At 41.7% G+C, this 21,891-nt stretch overlaps 1 protein-coding gene across 4 annotated transcripts in view; it reads left to right on the top strand.

Moving 5' to 3' along the window:
- The window catches only part of LOC127618731 (agrin-like), a 318,903-nt gene that overhangs the window by 188,005 nt on the left and 109,007 nt on the right, over positions 1-21,891 (top strand). For all 4 annotated transcript variants that reach the window (XM_052091344.1, XM_052091343.1, XM_052091346.1 and 1 more), the window contains one exon: positions 15,326-15,550. In XM_052091344.1, coding sequence (XP_051947304.1) covers positions 15,326-15,550 — 225 coding nt within the window. The remainder of the gene's footprint in view (positions 1-15,325; positions 15,551-21,891) is intronic.

Genomic DNA, 21,891 nt, shown 5'->3' with positions numbered 1-21,891 from the left:
TGACAAATGAATAGTTGCCCTGACTTGCACCTCTGGCTAGTGCGGTGGATATAAGTCTGAATGGCACGGACTGGACACAGTCTGTGAAGTCTTTCCTGCTCTGACGTTGTAAACGTCGGGGAGCAGAAGGCTTCAAGAGTGACCGGATGTACGGACGAGAAAGGAACCTTAGGCAGGTAGTCAGGATGAGGGTGCAATATTGCTTTAGCCATTCCTTGGGCAAAATCTAAGCAGGATGGCAAGACAGCCAGAGCCTGCAGATCCCCAATTCTTTTTAGAGAATAATTGCCATAAGAAAAACCATCTTGAGAGTCAGAAGTTTATCAGACGCTGATTATAGAGGTTCAAAGGGGATCTCAACCAGACCCTCAAGGACTATTGTTAAGTCCCATGAAGGGATCCTGGTGGAGGTCTCAATCGCATGGCTCCACGAATGAAGTGAGCAAGCAGGGGATGTTTCCCCAACAGCATCCCGTCAATCAAGGCATGGCAAGCCGATAGAGTGGCCACATAAAAACCGAGAGTGGCGTAGCATGTGCCTGCTGATAATTTTTCCTGCAGAAAGTCCAGAACTGAAGCAATCAAGCAGTTAACTGGATCTGCATTATGTGCACTGCACCATCTTTCAAAGACACCCCATTTATTTGCATAACTTCTTCTAGTAGAGGGAGCCCTAGCACTTAGAATGGTCTCGATAACTTCAGGTGAAAGCCCAGTGTGTCCCTCAGTTTGTACCTTTCAGGGGCCAAACAAGAAGGTTCCACAGCTCGGGCGGGGATGAAATATTGTCCCCTGCACCTGAGACAGAAGGTCCCTCCTGTCCGGCATCACCCAAGGCTAGCCGTCGAGGAGAGACATTATCTCCCAGAACCATACCCTGTGTCATATCTAGACTGGATTACTGTAATGCTCTTTTAGCAGGCCTTCTTGCATGCGCAGTTAGGAATCTGCAAATGATCCAGAATGCAGCAGCACTTCTGGTCTTCAACGAACACAAGATTTGCAACTGAGTGTTTTGAAAATGCTCTCCATTACTGCAAACTCTGGAAAAAATGACATTAGTTGATGAAAACAGATTAGTGTAGATGTGGCCTTCAGCTAGCTGTTTTAAAATGCAAGAGCATGTCTTATGTTAATGCCGCCTAAGAAACATGACTGATCGTGATCAGGTGATTCAATTGATTAGTCGACTAGTTGTTCTAAGATCTGTTCATGAAATACACATACACTCAACAAGGGTTACTGCTTTAAGTAGCTATTGAGGCTGAAACCGTCAAATTGTGTTGCAAACATAAGGTTATTGTGCTCTACAGATGAGTGGGGCTGCTAAAGCTTTAAACTGAGGGTATCATGGGAAGCTGCTTAATGCAAGAATGAATTTGTTTTCCCGTTATTGATGGCTGAAACTGTGTTGCTTCACTGGGGAAGTATGTCTCACTTCTCTTGGATACTTGCTGTAACTCCAGGTGTTGATAAAGTTGGACACATATGCACCTTCTCACCCTCTTCGTAGTTCTCACATCTTGAGGCATTACATCTGTGTTTTTTACGGTGCTGTTTTAATGTCAAAGCTGACATTCATCCGAGCACATTACAGTTGCTGCAGCCATGAGTTATGATCTCTCTGAAAAGACATTTCAGTCAATATTAAAGCAAGTCTCAGAGTTTACCCCGAGGCTAAGTAGCACAGGGATATACTGCTTGAACACATCATAATAGTGATCCAGCTCTGAAGATAAGGGAAGCATGTTTTCAAAGAGATGCTTGATTAATAATGGTTGGATCTAGATACAGGTGGGTGTTAATGAAAGGCTGCATTAGTATTAAAGTTGAGATGTGTAATTTATGTTGCACTTGTGGCACCAAATGAAATTAATTAGATTTTTACATTTTCACCCAATGCTGGGTGGTTGCCATGGCATTGCTATTCAGTTACTAGGGTGTCCTGGGTGGTGTTTAGTACATTACTATGTGGTTGCTAGGGTGTTTTGGGTGCTTGCTAGGAGATTGGTTACTGTTTCAAGATGTATTATTTATTACCAGACGAAATTTCTACAGTAAGTCCAGTGTCTTAGAAAAGTAATAGCACGTCAATAAGTCGCACAATTGGAGTTATCATTCATGTCTACAAGTTACATTTGTTTAAATTTCGAACCCTAAATTCGAGCAAAAGTAATAGCGATGCTTGCCTTTGCACGCATGATTAACAATAGTTTCCAAATAGGTTTACCTATCACTCTTACCTCCCCCCATTTTCATTGTTTGAGTAAACCAGTAGTTCCGCCCCAAACTCGCCATTGCTTGAGCCAGAAGCTGAAATTTTGCACCACGCAAACAAACAGAGCAATGTTTTGAAAGCACCAGTGTTTACAAATGCCTTATGGCTAGGGTATACTTTGTTTTCCCGCATGGCGTTCTATCTCGCGCACGGTTGAGCGCTTAGCCTTTCATTTGTAATTTACTTTGGATAAAAGCGTCTGCTAAGTGATTTAATTTAAATGTTTGCATTTGACACATGCGCAGAAAGACTGCTTTGTGATAGTATTTTAACACCAGCCACATGTGCTGATAATGCACACAGGCATGGACTCCCTGCGTGTCTAGGAAAACTATGCTTTACACAGAAATACTGTGGAAACTCGAAGTTTACTTTGGCCTTTACTTATAGTTGTGTATGCACATTAAACTGGGACAAGAGAAAGTATATTAACATAAAAAAATTAAAGTATTTGTTACAGGTTTAGGCAAAAGTGAATGCACGCCCCATGTTCCATATTATGGACATGGGGTGAAAGCTAACTTTCTGTTTGGCAGATTGTTCCCCATGACAGCTCATTATTCAGGTACAGTCAGGGTCCTGGTGACATCTCCACGGCCACTGTGCTCCACAGCCACCGTCGATGGCACATATCCAGCCCTGCCTCTTGCAAATTAGTTTTTCACTCACTCCATTCCACCTAAGCATTGGTGTCCGTGCTTGTGCGTGGAGATGTTTGCCACAACACATTCACCTGTCTCTGTGACAGGAGACTCAATTCACACTCATCACTGCCTCCTCGGCTTGCTCACTCCATCTACAGAAAGAGCCCTATAGTTGTTTACTCTCAGGGTAAATTTAGCTTGGGTTAAGTCTTCTATGATGTCTGGGCCTGTCCACCAGCACACGCTGATTATACCATGATGAGTGGATCCACACTCTCCTTCAATAATGCAGTTCTTGAAATGCATTCTAGAAACAAATACACTGTGATCTCGCACCATCCATCATAGTGATAATCTTTTTTCTCCAAACCTCGTACAGCTGTTTTTTCATGCTGTAATCTTCCAAAGTCCCTTGAAAGGGATTGTTCACCCAAAAATGATCATTATGTCATCATTTACTCAGCCTCGTGTTTCATATCTGTATGATATTCTTTCTTCCTTAGAACATGTAAGGAGATGTTAGACAGCCTCAGTCACCATTCACTTGTAAGGAAAAAAGATGCAATAAAATTTAATGGTTACCGAGAATGTCAGTGCCTAAAATTCTTCCAAACATCTCCTTTGGTATTGAGTGGAAGAAAGAAAGTCAAATGGGTTTGATACATCATGAGGGTGAATAAATATGTTATTGTTAGGGGGTAACATTTTTATATGTGTATATCTGGAAGGTTGGGTTATTTCAAATTTTATGAGTACACTAGCATATAAAAGGCTTAAAAACTTACAGACATAGACTGAAATCTACAAATGTCCTATTTTGATTTCATGGGGTCTTGAAGTTGATACTTGAACCTGGCTCGTATATGAGCTGCTGTGACCTGACAGGGTCCAATTGGAAATCTCAAAAGCCAAGCAACCTGAACCAGAACTCACTTGCTCCTTTTTAATTTCCTTTCCAAGTGAGTAGGCCCAGACGCACGGATTATCACAGCTCTGACTCAAAGATGAAGGATTATGTGTGCACATTTGATGAAATATGTATGATGATCATTTATTTTTATAATTAAGTGCAAACCCAATGCAAATTCTGAAGTTAAACATGAAAAATTGACCGGAACCAGAGAGAAACAGACAGTTTCTGAGGTTCCATCAGGTTCAGGTAAAGTAGCAGACCCCTATCTGGCATATCACATTCCCCCTGTCCTATAGTAATGCTTCCATACAAGTACACTACATAACCATACACAAAAACATTCACACATCAATTTGAATATGATCAATGGCATCATGATTCATTCCTCTGCTCATCCACTGGAAAGTGAGGATACAACATACGAATCTTTTTCTCTTGTTCTCTCTCTCTCTCTCTCTCTCTCTCTCTCTGCCTCATCCTGCTCACTTCTGAACAGGCATATGCAGTGTTGAAGCGAGATAAGGCAGATTACATTTGGACGGGCACATTAAAAAGGAACATTTTACACTCTCACCACTAATACCAGATGGGAGATGCTTTTTACAACTTATTCATGTATTCATGCATTTGACTGGGCTGAAAAATGCATGTAGTTTTTTTTAATTGTTTTATTTATTTATTTTTTTTACCCCTACTGCAGTCTAATGTAGTATTGATAGTGTAGCAAAATGTATTATAATTAACTAAGGGATAGTGTGCAGTCAGCTGGTCGTGAAATAAACCCTACAGGTTGACCAGAAACCTGGCATGAAGCAGATGGGTTTATTTTGTCATAATGACCAGCTGACCATGATCCCATTTACTAAATTTCTACTTACCAAATAAATAAATGGAAATTCTGTGTAGGAAATCAGTTGCCTGGGACAACAGTCACTTGTACAGTTTAACAGTCATTATAATAAAATTTGACTGCAGATTGCCAAATCAGAATCAAGAATTCATGAAAGCCATATAATAAAACATGTTTCCCTTTGTCTATCGTGCACCTCCATTGGCTACAGATTGCTTCAGAACACATTCAGTGTTTTTTTTTCTTTTTTTAAGTAAATCATAAATGCATCTTAGAGGAAACAATCACTGCTGATTGTGTATGGTTATACTGTACCATTGAAAACAGCCTTTAAATGCGCACTGTGACTTAAATACTTGTGCTTGCTGAGCCACATAATGATTATTGACTGCTTCATTCAGCTTTCCGTTTGTGTAGTACACAGTCAGACATGCTGTCACACACCAACAGCACAACCACTGCCCTTTTCTTCTTTCTCTGTACAATAAGCTGTCATTATATATACTGTTAAGTATCAACTTTCTTAGATGTTCTAGTCTCAGACATTTCTCCTAAAATTCATTAGGAGAAATAAAAAATAGACATGAATGTGACAGTTGTTTAAATACAGTAAGAGTTTACTGCCATTAAAATGAATTTGGATTGCATATAGTTGTTTAGATTATTTGATCTTGGAAAAATTTTATGAGAATTGTTTGAGTTCATATTAAAATATGTTATTATTGTCTTTGGTGAGCTCAGTTCGGTATATCCCCCCCAACAACTCCCTTTCTGGAGAGGAAGTCTGCGACAGCCATCTGCGCCCCCGGTCTGTGGACCACTTCGAACTTAAATGACTGGAGTGCCAATACCAACTGGTGAGCCGGGCAATGGCATCCTTTATATGGTGGAGACATTTGAGCAGGGCAATGTCCGAACAGAGGGTGAATGCTCATCCCAACAAATATTAGCGGAGAGTAAGGACCGCGCACTTGATGGCCAAACACTCCTTCTCTATGGTGCTGTACTTCATCTCTCTCATAGAGAGATTCCGACTAATGTACAGCCCCCTATCCGATGTGTCCGTCTGTAAGGCAAAAGGGAGAGAGAAATCAGGGGAATGCAGAAGCGGCCTGCCACAAAGTTCAGCTTACACCTGTGTAAATGCCTGTTGGCATGGCTCCGTCCACTGGACCAGGTCTGGAGCTCCCTTTAGATCAATCAGTTGGCTGGTGATGTCTGAATAATTAGGGACAAACCTTTGATTATAGCCTGCCAGCCCCAAGAAGTCTCACCTCCTTTTTGGACTTGGGTCTCAGGCAGGTCGCAATCGCTGCGGTTTTATCAATTTGGGGTAGCACCTGTCCATGCCCCAAGTGGAACCCCAGATAATGTACCTCCACAAAACTAATTGCGCACTTTTTCAGGTTTTCTGTGAGCCCTGCTCGTCACAACAACCTCAGAACGGCCCCCAGATGCTGTATGTGCTGCTGCCAGTCGTTACTGTAAATAATAATGTCATCCAAATAAGCAGTGGCATACGCAGCATGTTGTCTGAGGACTTGATCCATTAGATGCTGAAATGTCGCCAGGGCCCCGAACAGAAGTGTTACAAATTGTTGTAACCTAGATGGTGTGAAGAAGGCCGTTTTCTCACGGGACATCAGCATTAAGGGATCTGCCAATAACCACTTGTTAAGTCCAGTGTCGAATAAAAGCGAGCGGTGTCCAACCGACATCGCTTTTAGGCACCAGTACCACCAGGCTGGCCCAATCGCTGTGGGATTCTTCTATTACCCCCATACCGCTCATAGCCTTTAATTATTCCCGCACTACCTGTTTTTTGTGTTTGGGTAACTGATAGGGCCGACTATGTACCACTACCTCTGGGGTTGTCTCGATTTGGTGAGGCGACAATTTTTTTTTACAATCTGGCAACCTCCATACGTTTTGACGGCGAGAGGCGGTCTCCACAAGGGACTGGAATGAATTTATTGGCTTTTAGACTCACCTCCGGACCGAGCTCCTCCCTCTCTAGTACTACCAATGCCAAGGATACGGGGGACCGCCTCTCTTCATGGTTTTATTAGGTTGAGGTGGTAAATTTGACGAGCTGTTGAGTGAAGGCAAACGGGTCGGCCTACTTTTCTCAGCATCAGGGATTGGAACCTCTGGCGATGCTCTTCGGGACTGTGGCAGACTCGCTGCAGGATGGCTTTCTTCAGCTCTGAGTATCGCAGGAGCTTACAAGTTGGGCCTCCCCGGTCAGCAGCGGTAGGAGGTGGACTGCCCATTGCACCCGTGGCCGTTCCAGAGCTTGGGCCTTGCACTCAAAGAGCTCCAGAAAGGCCTCTGGGTCATCTAGACTCTGGTCTGTCTCTCTCTCCTTTCTCTGAGGACTGGGCTGCTTTTATCTCCCCTGTCTCTCACTGCGAATATGGAAACAGTAATTAGTAGCAATTCATCCCAGGTGAAACTCCTTACCACACTCTCTCTCCCCAGATGGGTGCTCGACCACGCCCTCACCTCCAGAGACTCTTATTTTGAAGTTCTGTATCTTCCTCCGTTATGTCTGTCTGTCTTGCCATTGCCTAATTTTGTCCCAGGTGTTATACGTCATCTGTTAGCCCATGTGTACAAATACCATCTTGTTCTTTTTTCCTGGCCGGTTCTTGTTTGTATGTAGTGTGTTAGTTGCCAGCATACAGCTGTAGAGTTTTGTTACCTTCTTCATATTATTCCTTCATCGTTGTATCCCCTTATTTTGTTTATAATTTAAATTCTGCATTTGCATACTTACTCTCTCATCTCTTCCCTTCACAAAACCCTGACAGTAGGCTGGGTTAATTTTTTTTAACTTTTAGGAGTACATTAGCATATAAATGGCTTTAAAGCTTATAGACATAGTCTGAAAGCCACAAAAGTCCCATTTAGATTTCATAGGTTTTTGAAGTTGAAGCCCTGACCTGGACTTTGATTGTAGTCTTTGGTGTCTGAGCAAATCTGAGCTCAGTTCGGGACTTTGTTGCAAGTCTCTAGAGGAGACACGTGAGATTTTTGGGGTGTTTTTATCAGAAAAATGTGCTTTCAATTTAATCTAATTGCTGTTCAGAATAAGCATTTGAGATATTTAAGAGATTTAATTTTTCTTTTTCTTTCCTATGGGTATTTCTCTGCACCAATGTGCCCATGCCACTTTAAATGCATTTCACACAAGCACAATTCAAAGTACATTACTGTCTAAACACACAGACCTGTCTGTGTCCACTCAAGGCCCTTTGCAGTAATCACAGTGCTGTACAGTATGGCAGTATCTGCCCTACATCCCTCAGGTTAATGCAGGAGAGTGCAGCTACTCATCAGCCAGCAGGATGGGTAACAAATAGATAATTCACCTGATCCTTTCTGGAGTTCTTTATGTCTCTTTCAGACTTTCAGTACTCTCCTCTGAGCACAAAAGTGGAGAAGAGCCCAGCAACTCTTTTAAATATTGTTTAATTTACTTCGGCTCTCTGGTGTTCTCAGAGCAGATATGATGTAGATCAGTGGTTCTCATCTGGTTTTGAAGACCCAGATTTTATAATGGGTATTAAGTGAACTACCCAAAACAGGTCCAAAAGTGTTTTGTTGTACAAAATGTACTAAAAAACACATTCAAATTTATTATTATTACTATGAACTGTATAGGCCCAACTATATGCAAAATTATTAACGTAAGATTGGCGGAATAGGTAAATTTGTGATTTGCCAGTTCTTTTTACATAAGAGTGTCTGAATAGGAATAGTTTGTGTTTTTAAATATCTCTTGAATTTTGCAACAATAATTAATTGTGCATAACAAATTCTGGTTGGCAAAACCATGTTTATCCTCACTGTATTAAATGTAGCAAGGATTTTACTTTGCATAGTTTTGTTTTTGCATCGTTTTCGAGGTTTTCAAATGTCAAACCAGTTAATCTGCATATTTTGGCTAGCTTCTGCCAATTTGCAGCAAAAGCTTAATTGGAAGTATGGCTTTAACGTCAAAAGCCATGGAACATGGAATTGTTTTATTCTTCCCTTTTAATAGTTGTTATTTATTTGTCTGTCCTAACTGTGTTTGATTATTTGATTAGTTGCATTTAATTTTTTGCATTTAGCATTGCTTTTTCTCTGCTGTCCCAAACCCTTTCAGAACAGACCTGAGGCCTATTTTTGGGTGGTAATTCACCATTTGAGAGCTATTGATGTAGACATTAGCTGCACAGTAGGTGACAATAAAATTCACCTCAGCCATTCTAATACATTGTTTGCACAGCCAAACAAGTTCATATAAAGTTTTATACATTTATTTGCTGTTTCATGCTTTCTGGTTAAATAAGTTTCTCAGTATATTGTGTTCTGGTCATTGCAGCTGATAAACCACTTGAAAATCTAATTCCTGTCTCTCTAGACAGACTGTGTTATCAACTTACAAAATGCATGAATACAAACTAACAAATGTGTGTGTGTGTGTGTGTGTGTGTGTGTGTGTGTGTGTGTGTGTGTGTGTGTGTGTGTGTGTGTGTGTGTGTTTGTGCGTGAGCAGGGCTTGCTTGAATGAAAAGAAAATTATTTGCGTCAAATGTGCCTTCTGATTATACTCAAAATTAGCTTGGAAGAAAAGAAAGAAGATTTTTTTCTTTTTCTTTTTAGGATATTGCTTTTAGCCAAAACAAACAATTCCATCTTCGTCATTGTATTTGAGTACAGCAGTTACAGAGAGCACTGTGGGAGATTATCATTATATATAAGCTATATGTGGCCTTCAAAATAAGCTTTCCTGCCCTTTTCTTTTCCCACTATCATTAACCCTTGACCTTTTGAAAATCCCAAAGCAGCTGTTTTGAATCTGGTGACCTGTATATATTGGAGTGCTGTGACTCCCTGAGCCATGCTGTTGTTAATTAGCGGTGCTTGCTAATTCAAACATAACTGTAACTATTACTCATACTTAAGGTTCGGGATTTGAACAAACCTCTAACCTAACTCATCCTGGATCATTTGTGCTATGGATATGAATAATTACTGGGGGTGGACCAGTAAGAAACCACATAGCAATTACCCAGAACACCCTGCATTGTGACGTCATAAAAACTTAAAAAGAATGGCTGTTTAATTTTCTACTTTGATTACAATCCTGGATTGCATGAAACCTCTAAAACATACATTCTATATGAAGCACATTTTCTTCCTCTATAGGAACTGAGATTATATTTGATTTGAGCTAAATTGTTATCTGCTTCCCGCCATGCAGACTCATGGATTCCTCTTTTGCATTTTGAATGTATACTTGTCGTATTAACTCCAGTCTTAGTCTGTGATCTGAAGCTTATGTGAGGATTTGCAGCATTGCATTGAGGTAGATCACACAAAAACTCACTGGGGATCAATCTAACTTATTTTAGACATGTTTGGTAGTGTATTAAAACTGTGAGCTAATATGGTCTCGCTAGTTTACTCCATGATGGTCTTCACAGGTCTCGGGTCAGACAGGATTGAAGGAACTCAACTCAGGAATGCTTCAAATGCACAAGAATGCTAGTTCACACACATTGACATATTCTGTCAGCTATCAAAGAAAAGCCTACTGCCTGGCCTTTGGGTTTTACCAGAAAATATGTGTATTATCATTTTTTGTGCCCAATTTTCTTTATTCAAGGGTAGATCTAAGGCATGTAAAGGAGGAAGACAGCTGCAGTCAAATAAGCTCTTTGAAGGAGTACATCAAAAGAGCGAATGATCTTGCTGTGCGAGGGGTGACAACAGCTGAGGGTTGGGAGCAAGGCTGTGTTTATGACGTTGGGTTTGGAGTAATAGGGAGGTTCACGGGGTGGTTAATCTTGGTTTTCGAATCCTCCTTTAATCTTTGCACTCATTGCATCACAGAAAAATGGCTAAGAAGGTGAATCATTGGGTTTTCATTGGGGTGGGAATGAGCAGAGAATTGTCGATACAATATTGTATTGCTATCTGGTTTACGATAAAACAATATTGCAATTCTTTATGTATAGTGTGTTGTGATTCAAAACTGTGAAATATTGCGATCTTTGACTAACTGCTTGTTTCTCTTTCATCTTCATTTGATTTCATTGTTTTGCACAAAATGTGCTGAACTTCATGCTTTACTTCATTGTAGAGCCATATAAGTGGCATAGAGTATCGGTATTTCAACAGTCACATTTCAGTCCAGGTTCATTTATGCACACAATTGCAATTTGGCAAAAACAATATGCAAATAAAGTAGCGTGTCCATCCCATTTGTTCAAGAGAACAAAATCGTAACTTCTGGCGTAATTGGACAAAACAAACTTCATGTTTGCTAGCGTTCAGATCTGGGAGGGAAAAGTAGCCAATAATTTTGATGAAAGGCTTTATACCAGAACAACATTTAAGATGCTAGGCGATGATATTCTCTGAGTGAGTTATGTATTCGCATGGCCTGTTGATGCAAATTCACATGATCTATATTCCAATTTTCCTAAAGACAAATAATTTTTAAGAAATATTTTTAATAAAGTTTTTCAATGAAAATGCTTAATGAGGACTGTAAGACATTGCAGTTCAGCTTAAACGTTTTTTATGCACATTATCAAGATTTTATCTGCATTTGGGTTTTTCCAATCTATCTTTTTTATATCCAAACATTCACATTCAGTATTAATACGTGGATGGAAACTCAACTAATGTCAATACACAAAAAGCGATGTAAGGGAATTGGGTACCTTGGTTTCAGTGTGTTTATCATGACTTGAAACCCCTTGCTGTCTAGCTGAACAGAACATCTGTACGTACATCTTTACAAATGAAACAAGTTATAGACTTATTTTTTTAGCTTGTTCTAAGTTTCTCACATTCTCACATACGTCTTCTCACATACTCTGAGTGGTGGTCTGCTTTTTCGCAAATATATTAATGTGAATATGTAACAGAAATATTGACTTGTAAGAATCAATGGAATTAAAATGCGTTAGAATATCGATACATAATCATGAGATAAAATACCCCTTAAATAAAATAAAGTTTTTCCCCCACTCTATTGCGGATGTGGGTGGATGGGTTATAGGCTTAAGAGCTAAGAGTGGCACCACCCTCAGCTTCCTCCTTTCAACGATTCATACTTAAAACACACATACATGTATATACATCCTCTTTCACGTTGGAAAGGGTGCATGGGGCGTGCAGTGCTGGGTGGGTGTCCCCGAGCTGATCCCATCAGACTCTAATGTCCCACAGCAGCTGCTGACAGCTCCCCTCACAGATTACGCATTAATACATTCAGCACTAACATATTATCACAGCACTGTCAAGAGTTGCCAATCAGTGTAGCTGCATCTCCCCTTCTCACTTCCATACTCTCCAATTCTTAGCCTCTTTGAACCTTTTCCTCTGTTTTTTAATTTTGTTGTATAGACTAGATAGGGCTAATATTATTTCCTGCTGTTTTCTGCTTCTCATCTCATTGTCCTAACCTGGCATCACTTCAGAGCTGGATGAGAACAGTTAATTTGGCCTTTGGAGACATTTCAAGTATATCCATAGGTAACTATTGCCACCCACTCTTCCTCAGTATACTGTAATATCACCTGTGAAAATTAGCTCTAAATCACAAGAAGGAAACGGCTCATCTCCGTGGTGACTCAAACAGTTCATAGCAACTCAGCTTGTTACGCTAGTCACATTCTTACAGGCAATTTGCCTGCTTGTCTGAGCCTGAGAAGAAGGCTTATCTGTGCAGGACGGCACCTACAACGGACGGCCTTTCGAATTCTAATCTTCCTGAATGCTCATCAACTTTCGATGACAGCAGGTGGAAAAGCTCAGACTATTATTTATTGGGTTCTTATTAGCAAAGATGGTTTATAGTCGCAGAACAAACTGTAAAGCAAGACAAGGAAAGTCTTTATGTGGACTGAACCCAAGTGCACAAGACTGAAGCTTGGCCCCTGGCACCCATTTAAAGATTCACAGGTTCATGCTGTTTTGGTTATGTTTGTACAGATTTGTAAATAAAAAATATGCTTCGTACTACTTTGTAAGGACTACAAATGAGCAAAATGGCAAAAACTTAAAAGCATCAGACCAAACTTTTATCATATATTGTGAAAAATGTGTAAACTACTTTTTAAAGATTGATGTTTAATATGTAAGATTAAACAACATGTGAAAACGTCTAGGTTACTGTCATAACGGCCGTTCCCTGATGGAGGGAACGAGACGTTGTGTCGAATGAAGCGACACTAGGGGTCTCCCTTGAGAGCCTCGCACATCTCTGAACTTGAGAAAAGGCCAATGAGAATTTGGCAGACAGAATTTGCATGTCCCTCCACCGGACATACGGGTATAAAGGGAGGGAATCGTGCGTCTGTCGATTTCTCTTCGCTCCTGAAGGTCACAGATACTGCCTCGTGTGTCTGGGCAGCACTCCGAGGCAGCATTTGTGGATGGTTCGTGTTCTCACTGTGAGAACCTCACCATGGCAACTCAAGCGCATCTGTGCTTGAGCTTCAAGTTGGATACAGTGAGGGGCTTTTTGTCTCAGACTTGCAACATGAAAGGTAGGATAGTTTCGTAGTCTGTGCTTGGCTTTAGTGTAATCCTCTTTGCCCACCGAATGCATAGTTTCTGTCCAACACAAGCTACATCTGCAGGATATATATCACACTCACATCAGTTCTGATTTAGAAAAGTTCTTTAGATCACACATACGAAATCCAACATCTTACAGTCAGGCCGTTGGGGATGAATCCAGTCCATTGAAATAAAAGTAATGAGTCAGAGCTTGCTTGTCATTAGTTATGACTGTGAAGATGAAAAAAGACTTGAATGCGTCAGTCCATCCCAAGGGTTATGGCAGACTGAGTAGGATCATAATATCACCATGGGGAAAATGTACTGCATATAGCCCTAGTCTTTCCTTCAGCATCTCTAAAAGGTGTCAAAACAATGCCTGCTGCAGGTTGTTGTCTGCGTTATAATGGTGTGTATTAGCACTTCCACCACACAGATATTCACAATTAGTTTTTTGGAAGTGCGAGTGGTTTGTTAGTAAGTCCAGGCTGATAAAGTGTGAGGTTCAGACATGCAAAGATGAAAGAAGTATTTTTTTAGACAAGAAGAGGAAAAGAGAATGAGCACTTTGATCACACCACACTAGAAAGTGCCACTGATGATTACCAGGTTTATCACATGCATACGTGTGGGTTTGTGAGCATTTGTGTTACACTGAAAAAGTGGAGCGTGGTCCTTAGAGAGAGACAGAAAACCTTTAATTAAACAAGTGGGTTCTCTTAACAGTTTCTCACAAAGTGAAACCCACAAATGATACGCAGAGACTGTAGGCTGATATGACGCATTAGAGAGGTGAAAACAGGGACATAGGGAGTGAAAATAAATTAGAGCAGTTTGTGTTTGGGAGGGTGGACATTCGGAAATGAAACTTGCCCTCTCTGAAAGTGCTACGGTTCGTGCACTCCTCACCATATCTGTGTTTGCCAATTCCTCATAAATATGTATCACCTAAATAATAATGATCACTAGATAGAGTGATGCTTGGCAGTGCATAACTTGTCACTTCAATGTTGGAGTTTGTCTCTGTACGGTGGTGTGAGTCAGAAGAGCCTAAGCCTGATAACTGTGATGCTTTGCTATATGGTTGCCAGGGCATTATTAGGTTGTTGCTACGGTGTTGATGATTGTCATTTCTAGGAATTTGCTTATTTGTTCTTGGTAGTTCCTAGGCTGTTGGTAGGTGCTTGTATTACTAAATGGTCACCGGTAGTTACTCGCCAAAAAGAGGCCACAATCAAGTCTATATGATATTCTGATACCTGGATTTTTCGCATCAAGTCCGACTGATTAGAAAAGTCATACTGCACCTCTAATCAACAAGTCACACAATTTGATGTGCCATTCATGTCTGTAGCACAAACGTTGCGAGTTATGGGCCGAAAATAATACCTTTGACAAATAGCAATACTTATGTTAGTAATCGGATGGCTCTACTAAACACAGAGTATTAAACAAAAAAACTTATTTCAGTTAAATTGTTCTGACATCTTGAAAATCAAAACTTCCATCTCTCTTATTTATAGAGAGTTAAAGTTATTCCTGGGTGGTGAAATATTTAATGTGAGATAAAAAAAAAACAGGCTTTCTTCTTTTCAGAGTGAAAAAAGCTGATTAGGTCCCTCCAGCATAGGAAATTACACTGAAGCATGGCAATTGAGAATGTATTGTGAATGCAAAGCTTGCTTGAAATGGTCCGTGGTCAATTAGAGTGACTTGTTTGTACAACCACCCAGCTGTGACTCAAAATTTGAGTCTGTGGCATGAGCTAGTCTTTAGCCCGAGTAAAGCCACTTCACTCTGCCATCTGTCCTTACATGGGGCCTGTCTTAGCTGTGTGTTGGTGCTTTGAGACACTTTAACCCACATCTGTCTCCATAACAGGGTTCATGTTTGAAGATTGGGGTCAAATTGACCCCAGTTGATCTTACGCACCTGCCCGCGACCACCTAAGTGTGTGAGGGGTGCTTAATTTTTTGCGTGTTGCCTGCAGAAAATGTAAAAATCGAGTTTCTATTATGTTTTCTTATTAACTCTTTTTTTTTTTTTTTTTACCTCTTTCTCTTGTTTCTCAGCTCTGAAGGACCCATGCAGCGAGGTGACCTGCAGCTTTGGTAGCACCTGCATCCAGTCATCAGACGGCCTGTCTGCCAAATGCATGTGTCCTTTTACATGTGAAAATGTCCCCAAGCATGTGGTGTGTGGCAGCGATGGTCTGGATTACCAAAGCGAATGTGAACTCAACATGAAAGCCTGCGCCACCCAGAAGAACATCCGTGTGCATCACCAAGGCCGCTGTGGTGAGTCTGGCAAGGCTTAAAGAGTCATTATCATTTCATTATCTGTCATTCACACTGATTTTCTGTTACCGGTCTCACCATCTTTACATCGCAGCTTCCTTTAATGTAAATGCAAATCCCCATTCGCAACTGATTTTACTTCTGAAATTTGACGTTTTTATGAGGCTGGAACTTGACTTCATCCATCAGGAATTGATTGGCTCATGATAAATGGGCATTCCATACCAGAACCAAGCTAGTCCTGCATTTGACTTTGCTTAAACAATGTCCAAATTGCAAATTAGCTATTGGTTAATTCAATAGCGCATGCTGCCTTGGTGAAAAGAGCAAGTTATTACATTTTGATTATGAAGATTACAAAGACAAAAAAAAAAGGATTTGGAATAATATGCACCAAGAAATCATTTACAGTAAGCATTAATAAAGTAAATTGGGTCCATTTTGATTTATGTTGACTTTAAAGTTACAGTAGTTGTTTGACTGCTGTTTTTAGAATATAATTTTTGGTTCCACTAGTTTTTGAATGCTTGTTTTGTTAAGAAGTATCGTGGATGAATTTTAAATTAAAAAGGGACTAAATTCAATGCATCAATTATTCTACGGCAAGCTCCTGCCCCCATCACGTCTCGCCGTGCTTACTGTCTGGATATCTGAGCTCTTCTTCTATGATTAAATTCTGACTGTTTCATGTTAGTAGGGAGTTTGAGTCATGGGGACAGAGTGGCATTCATGAAAAGCCCCCTGCCCAGATCGGACTGCCTAATGACATTTCCCTTCCACACTGCCTGACGAGCTGTCAGATTCCTTTTTCAGCTTATTCCACCCTTCTGTGACATTTTGGAGCAGTTTTATTTGATCTCTTTTATGCGGATTTATTCCATGATAAATACTAGACATATTCAAAAAACTATTTTTAAAAGCAATAAAGTGCCCTTAAGATGGCATGTTAGAATGTTTCAGCAGATTCGCTTTGGTTGTCTGAACAGTTTTTGAATGCTTAATACTGTTACGTTCACATGTACATTTCGGACAGTTAAAAAAGCATTCTATATCCGAATCCTGATTTTCTGGATTCACTCTCGAATTTTGAAAGTGAGTTTGATAAACCTGTGCTCTGTAAACAGAACTGCAATGAACAACATCATGCATTGCCATTGTTACTCTGCATTTCACGCATCCTTGTCTTTTCCAGTTTTCCAGTTGTGTTCTTTTCGGGTTTTCCAGTTGTGTTTTCCGAAGGTTTAAAATAATTAAAATAATCTTCTGAAGCTGCTTCATCAGTTAAGTGGTCTGCTAGCAACACAGATGTTGCACTGTACACTCAGTTAAACATAAAATATAGCATTCAGGGGACTGGGTATCTCAAAAAGCAAAGTCATGAGTTCAAGTCCAGGGTGTGCTGAGTAACTCCAGCCATGCTTCCTAAGCAACCAATTAGCCCGGTTGCTAAGGAGGGTAAAGTCCCGTTGGTTACCTTCCTCATGGTCACTGCAGTATATGGTGTCTTGGTGAGGCGCGTGGTGAGTTGTGTGTGGATGCTAGGCCTGTCACAATAATTATGTTATCAACTTATATGGATATGACCTCAATCACTTTTGCTGACCTCGATATTGCCCATCGTGTTTACATGTGTGTTTGTTTACATAAGAATGAATGTCACATTTTAGCCATTCTTGCTGCTTCTGTCCTCTCGTCTGCTCACTGTGTCGGAAGCGGGGCTCAGGCAGCTCCTACACACACAGCTTTAATAGGTGTTTTTCCCAATGAGCGCATAATTCTAGACAAAGTTTTGAAGAAAAAATCCAATTGGACTTGTTTTGAAAACAGCATTCCACAGTTCTGGTGTGGGAACATTTTGGCTTTAAGCCAAATGAGAGAGGAGAGCCCATTAATGTGAACGAGCTGGTTTTGTTTAAAATCAATGAAATTGACTAGAATGTATAGCCTCTATTGGTGACATCAACAGAATGCACCAGTACCAGGGCTATAAATAGATGTGTCACAGGTGCATCGTCAGGTATTTTGTCTGAAGAGCAGTCCTGGGACATCCTCAATGCGGCAATGAAGCCCAGCATCTCATTCCGCTTTTTTAGGGAACAAGGGTTACTGCAAAGTAACCGAGACGTTCCCTTATCTAAAGCTGCACTTAATGCTGCACTTGATTCAGCGCTTTGGGAATGAGAATACCCACACCACTGCACTGTGGGTGTCTGGACCCCTTACAGTTGTGTAGTGTGTGCTCACAAGAGCACGAGTGGTCTCAGACATGAGCTTGTGATGTTGATTCAAGGACATAAGAGCCCCAAAGATGTTCCCAAAGCGCTGAATCAAGCGTAGCATTAAGTGCAGCTTTTGATAAGGGAACACAATTGTTCTCATGTGCTATTGCAAACAGCAGTTCTGAGTAAACTTCCCTTACCCTTTAAAGGAATGCAATGTGAAGGTTGTACAAAGTAATATTTATCTTCAACAATGCTTTCAAAGTGAATTGCAAGCACAACAGCACCTCTACAAAATAGGCCACAATCTCGATTGCTTTGGGTTGAATAGATGAAATGACTGCGTCATATTACAACAAATACATCATAGTTTTCAGATATCTCAATTTCCCCTACCCACACTACAATGCAAAGACATATCACTGTCAAAAATGCCATCTCAGTTTGGACGGAAGGCCAAAATGTAGAGAAAAATATGTGTTTTCAAGCGAAAACGTATTAGTGTGGACGTGGCCCGACTGAGTGAACATACCCTCAGTAGTTCTAGCATTTAGACTTCTCTTCTCCGAAGCCCTCAGAAGATGATCGTTAGACATCTTTAATTCAGAGATCCATTGTATCATTATTGCATAATGAAGATCAAATACCCTCTCTTGTTTAACCTTGTTGTTTTTAATTGACATGTTGACATGATAGTTTTATCTTGTTAATAAAGCAACATAGTGAGATGATCCAGTGCCTCTTCTCCTTAGAGTCAGAGTAATTACAACTTCCTTCTAAGCTTTCTGGACGCTTATGTTTGGTCTGGGGGGTGTGACATTGAGATGTATCCTGCGGCAGAGATAGGCAGACAGACTCTTCTTATAAATGATGGCTCCCTGGGAGGCAGGGCTGGATGAATGCCCTGGGTCACAGAGGACGTGTGTAGTATGTTTCTCGGCAGTGAGTGTCTTTCAGTGTAACCCCATTGGGAATACAAAGAACCAAGGTCAGCCAGCAAGTCTAAATCTAACATAGTTAGACCGTCTTAGAGGTTTCCGACTCTCTGATTATGACATCCACTCAGATTCACAGATTCACCCCATAGGAAAGCAAAATCACAAATGAGATCTCTTTAATAACTCAATTCTGATCTTCAGCAAGATTATCGCTTCCCTCATCTCAACCAGGTTGAGCCAAAGGTGGTGCTCCTGGACCACCAACGTGGACATCGCCTGCCCGAGAGCCCGCACTGTGACCTTCATCACCCGTAGGGCAAGGTCGGTCGCCGAGCCCAGCTCCTGCATTACTCCCGGGTCAGGACAACCCTCGTGCAGCTCTTTTAATGCCTTGGCCTGGTGGACCTGCAGGAGGGCATGCAGAGAGGAAGCGGCCTGCCCCTCGGTGCTGAAAGCTTTCGCCGTCAGAGACAACATACCCTTACAGTCTTGGATGGGAGCCTAGGATGGTTCCGCCATGTAGCGGTGCACTGCTCCACCTGGGGAACGTCCGTGCAGCCCCTGGCTGCCCATCTGTCAAGGGTGGTGAGAGCAGCAGAACTCAAAAGCCTGGTCCGGGCAGTGAAAGGTGCCCGCCATGACTTCGCAAGTTCTTCATGCACCTCCGGGAAGAAATGCACCAGGGCGGGGCATGGCCGTGAGCAGCACTCCGAACCCAGGAACAAATTATCAAGCCGCGAGGTTTCAGGGCAGGGTGGAGGGTTCCACTCTAGCCCGATGCTCGCACCAGACTGGGCAAGCATGGCCATTAGCTTGCCGTCAACCTCAGACTGGGCGGCCACACCAGAAGGCGGCAACCTGGCCGAGTCCTCCGCATCGGACTGAAGCAGCATGCTCTTCGACGCTGCTATCGATATCTCACCCTCCTTCTGAGTGCTGCCTGGCTCATCCCGGAACTCAACCGGGGCACACAAGCATACTGGGGTATGGGAGGTCCGTGGGGATTCACCTGGCAGAGTTACTTCCATTCAAGTATGGGGTGGCTGTGGCTCAGGTGGTAGAGCGGGTTGGCCACTAATCGCAGGGTTGGCAGTTCGATTCCTGGCCCACATGACTCCACATGTCGAAGTGTCCTTGGGCAAGACGATGAATCCAAAGTTGCTCCCAATGACAGGCTAGTGCCTTGCCATGCTTGTGTGTGAATGGGTGAATGAGTCACAGTGTAAGTGCATTGAAAACTGCTAAAGTTAAAAAAGCACTATATAAGTGCAGACCATTTATAATTTTAGCAAGTCCCCAAATCACCCCCAGTGCTAACATCACGGTCTTGTGCCCACGGGCAGAAGAACCGAGGCGGGGAGCGGCTGGAGTGGCTTTCCCTCTGAGGAAGGAAAGCTGCAATCACAACTTGGTCATGGTCATGTTCTTTGCACCATCCACGAACGCTGTCTCGGCACATAACCGGAAAGGTATCTTTAAAATTATGCTTTCCTCCAGTGCCCACTCTTTTAGGGAATATATACTCTTTTAAGGAGAAATACACACTTTTAGTGCTCAACACGAGCTGCGGAAGCACCCTGGGGCATTCTCCGCACTTATCTGTGAGAGAGGGGAGAAACTGCTGTGCTGGACCATAAAATCCAGAGCGATTTCCAGAGAGCAGAGATCACTCTTTTCTTTCTCTTGCAGAGGTGAATGGATTGGCAGTTGAATGCATCAACACCGCTTGGCTCTGAAGAAAAAAATCTGAAAGAGTGGTTGCACACCAGCTCCTTTTATACCCGTATGTCCGGGGGAGTGGCACGCAAATTCCACTTGCCAATTTTCATTGGCCTTTTCTTAAAACATCATAGGTGTTTGGTGATACCCCTAGTGTCACTACATCGACACAACGTTGAGTGAGTGACAGATTGGGAATCAGCATTATCTATCATAAACCACTCTGGATCAGCATGGTCTTTGTAGCATGAACCTCTTAGATAACCATGCAATGTACACAACACGGCCAAAATGTGGACACCTGAAAACCACACCCATATGTGCTTGTTGAACATTTGTATCAAAACTATTGCCATAGCTAGGGAGTTGGTTCTCTTTTTGCTGCTATAACAACTTCCAATCTTCTGGGAAGACTTTCCACTAGATGTTGGAGCATGGCTGTGGCGATTTTGCTCCCATTTGAAAACAAAAGCATCTGTTATCTTGAGGGATGGGGTCTGGCTTGCAGTCAGAATTCCAATTCATCCTAATGGTGTTCAATAGCGTTCATGTCTATGTTTTTTGCAGGCCAGTCAAGTTCCTTGCTATGTGCATAGAGACAGTATATAAACTGGAACAGAAAATGAATGCCCATTCTACTAAAATGTTTGTCTAAGGAGATTCATGGCTGTATACTAGATGTTATGCACCTGCTGAAATAGATAATTTCGATAATAAGCAGGTGGTGTCCAAATACTTTTGGCCATACATTTGGTCCCCCCAGAGATAAAGAAACAAAACATACACATGCACACTTATGATTGTTCAGCAGGACATGGGCCACTGTTATTTCAACACACACTCGGACACATTTTTGGCCATCTCTGTATACACATTTATTCCCATAATCCACAGCTACAGCTAGTTTTTCCTCCAACACATGCATTAAGGCCTTGGACAGTAACTGTCAGGCACACAGATACAAAGGCTAGACTAATGGAGCAGCCTCATACACTGTCTGCTGGAGCAGGGCTCAGTGTATCTGGCTAATTACAGCCACCCCTGCATGGCACTGTTCAGCAGCGATACACTGAATGCTGGCTCCGGTCAGCCTCTCTTAATGGGAGCTAATGGTTTCTCCAGTGGTAATGGCTGGCTTGCATGGTTAGATATTGTTGGAGTCATTAAACCCTTTTGGTCAGGCTTCACACTCCCCTCCAGTGAGAGTCGTCCTATTATTGTGTTAGTTTATACTAGTCCCTGAACTGGCATATATGCTTTGATCCCGGCTTTCTCCCCACCTGTCTTACAGCTGGGGATTTTTGTTTCTTTTATGTCCATGTTTGTCTTTGTTTTAATTCACTACTGTTCCATCAAAACAAAGTGGCTGAAAGGCAGAATAAAATTAAAAATGCACAGCAACAAATCTGATTATCAGCATTAAACCAAAAAAGGAAAATACTGTTCTGACTCACAGGGCCCCATA

This window comes from Xyrauchen texanus, chromosome 25 (assembly GCF_025860055.1).
Source record: "Xyrauchen texanus isolate HMW12.3.18 chromosome 25, RBS_HiC_50CHRs, whole genome shotgun sequence".
Classification (NCBI taxonomy): Eukaryota; Metazoa; Chordata; class Actinopteri; order Cypriniformes; family Catostomidae; genus Xyrauchen; species Xyrauchen texanus.
This window is presented reverse-complemented; position numbering and strand designations above follow the sequence as displayed.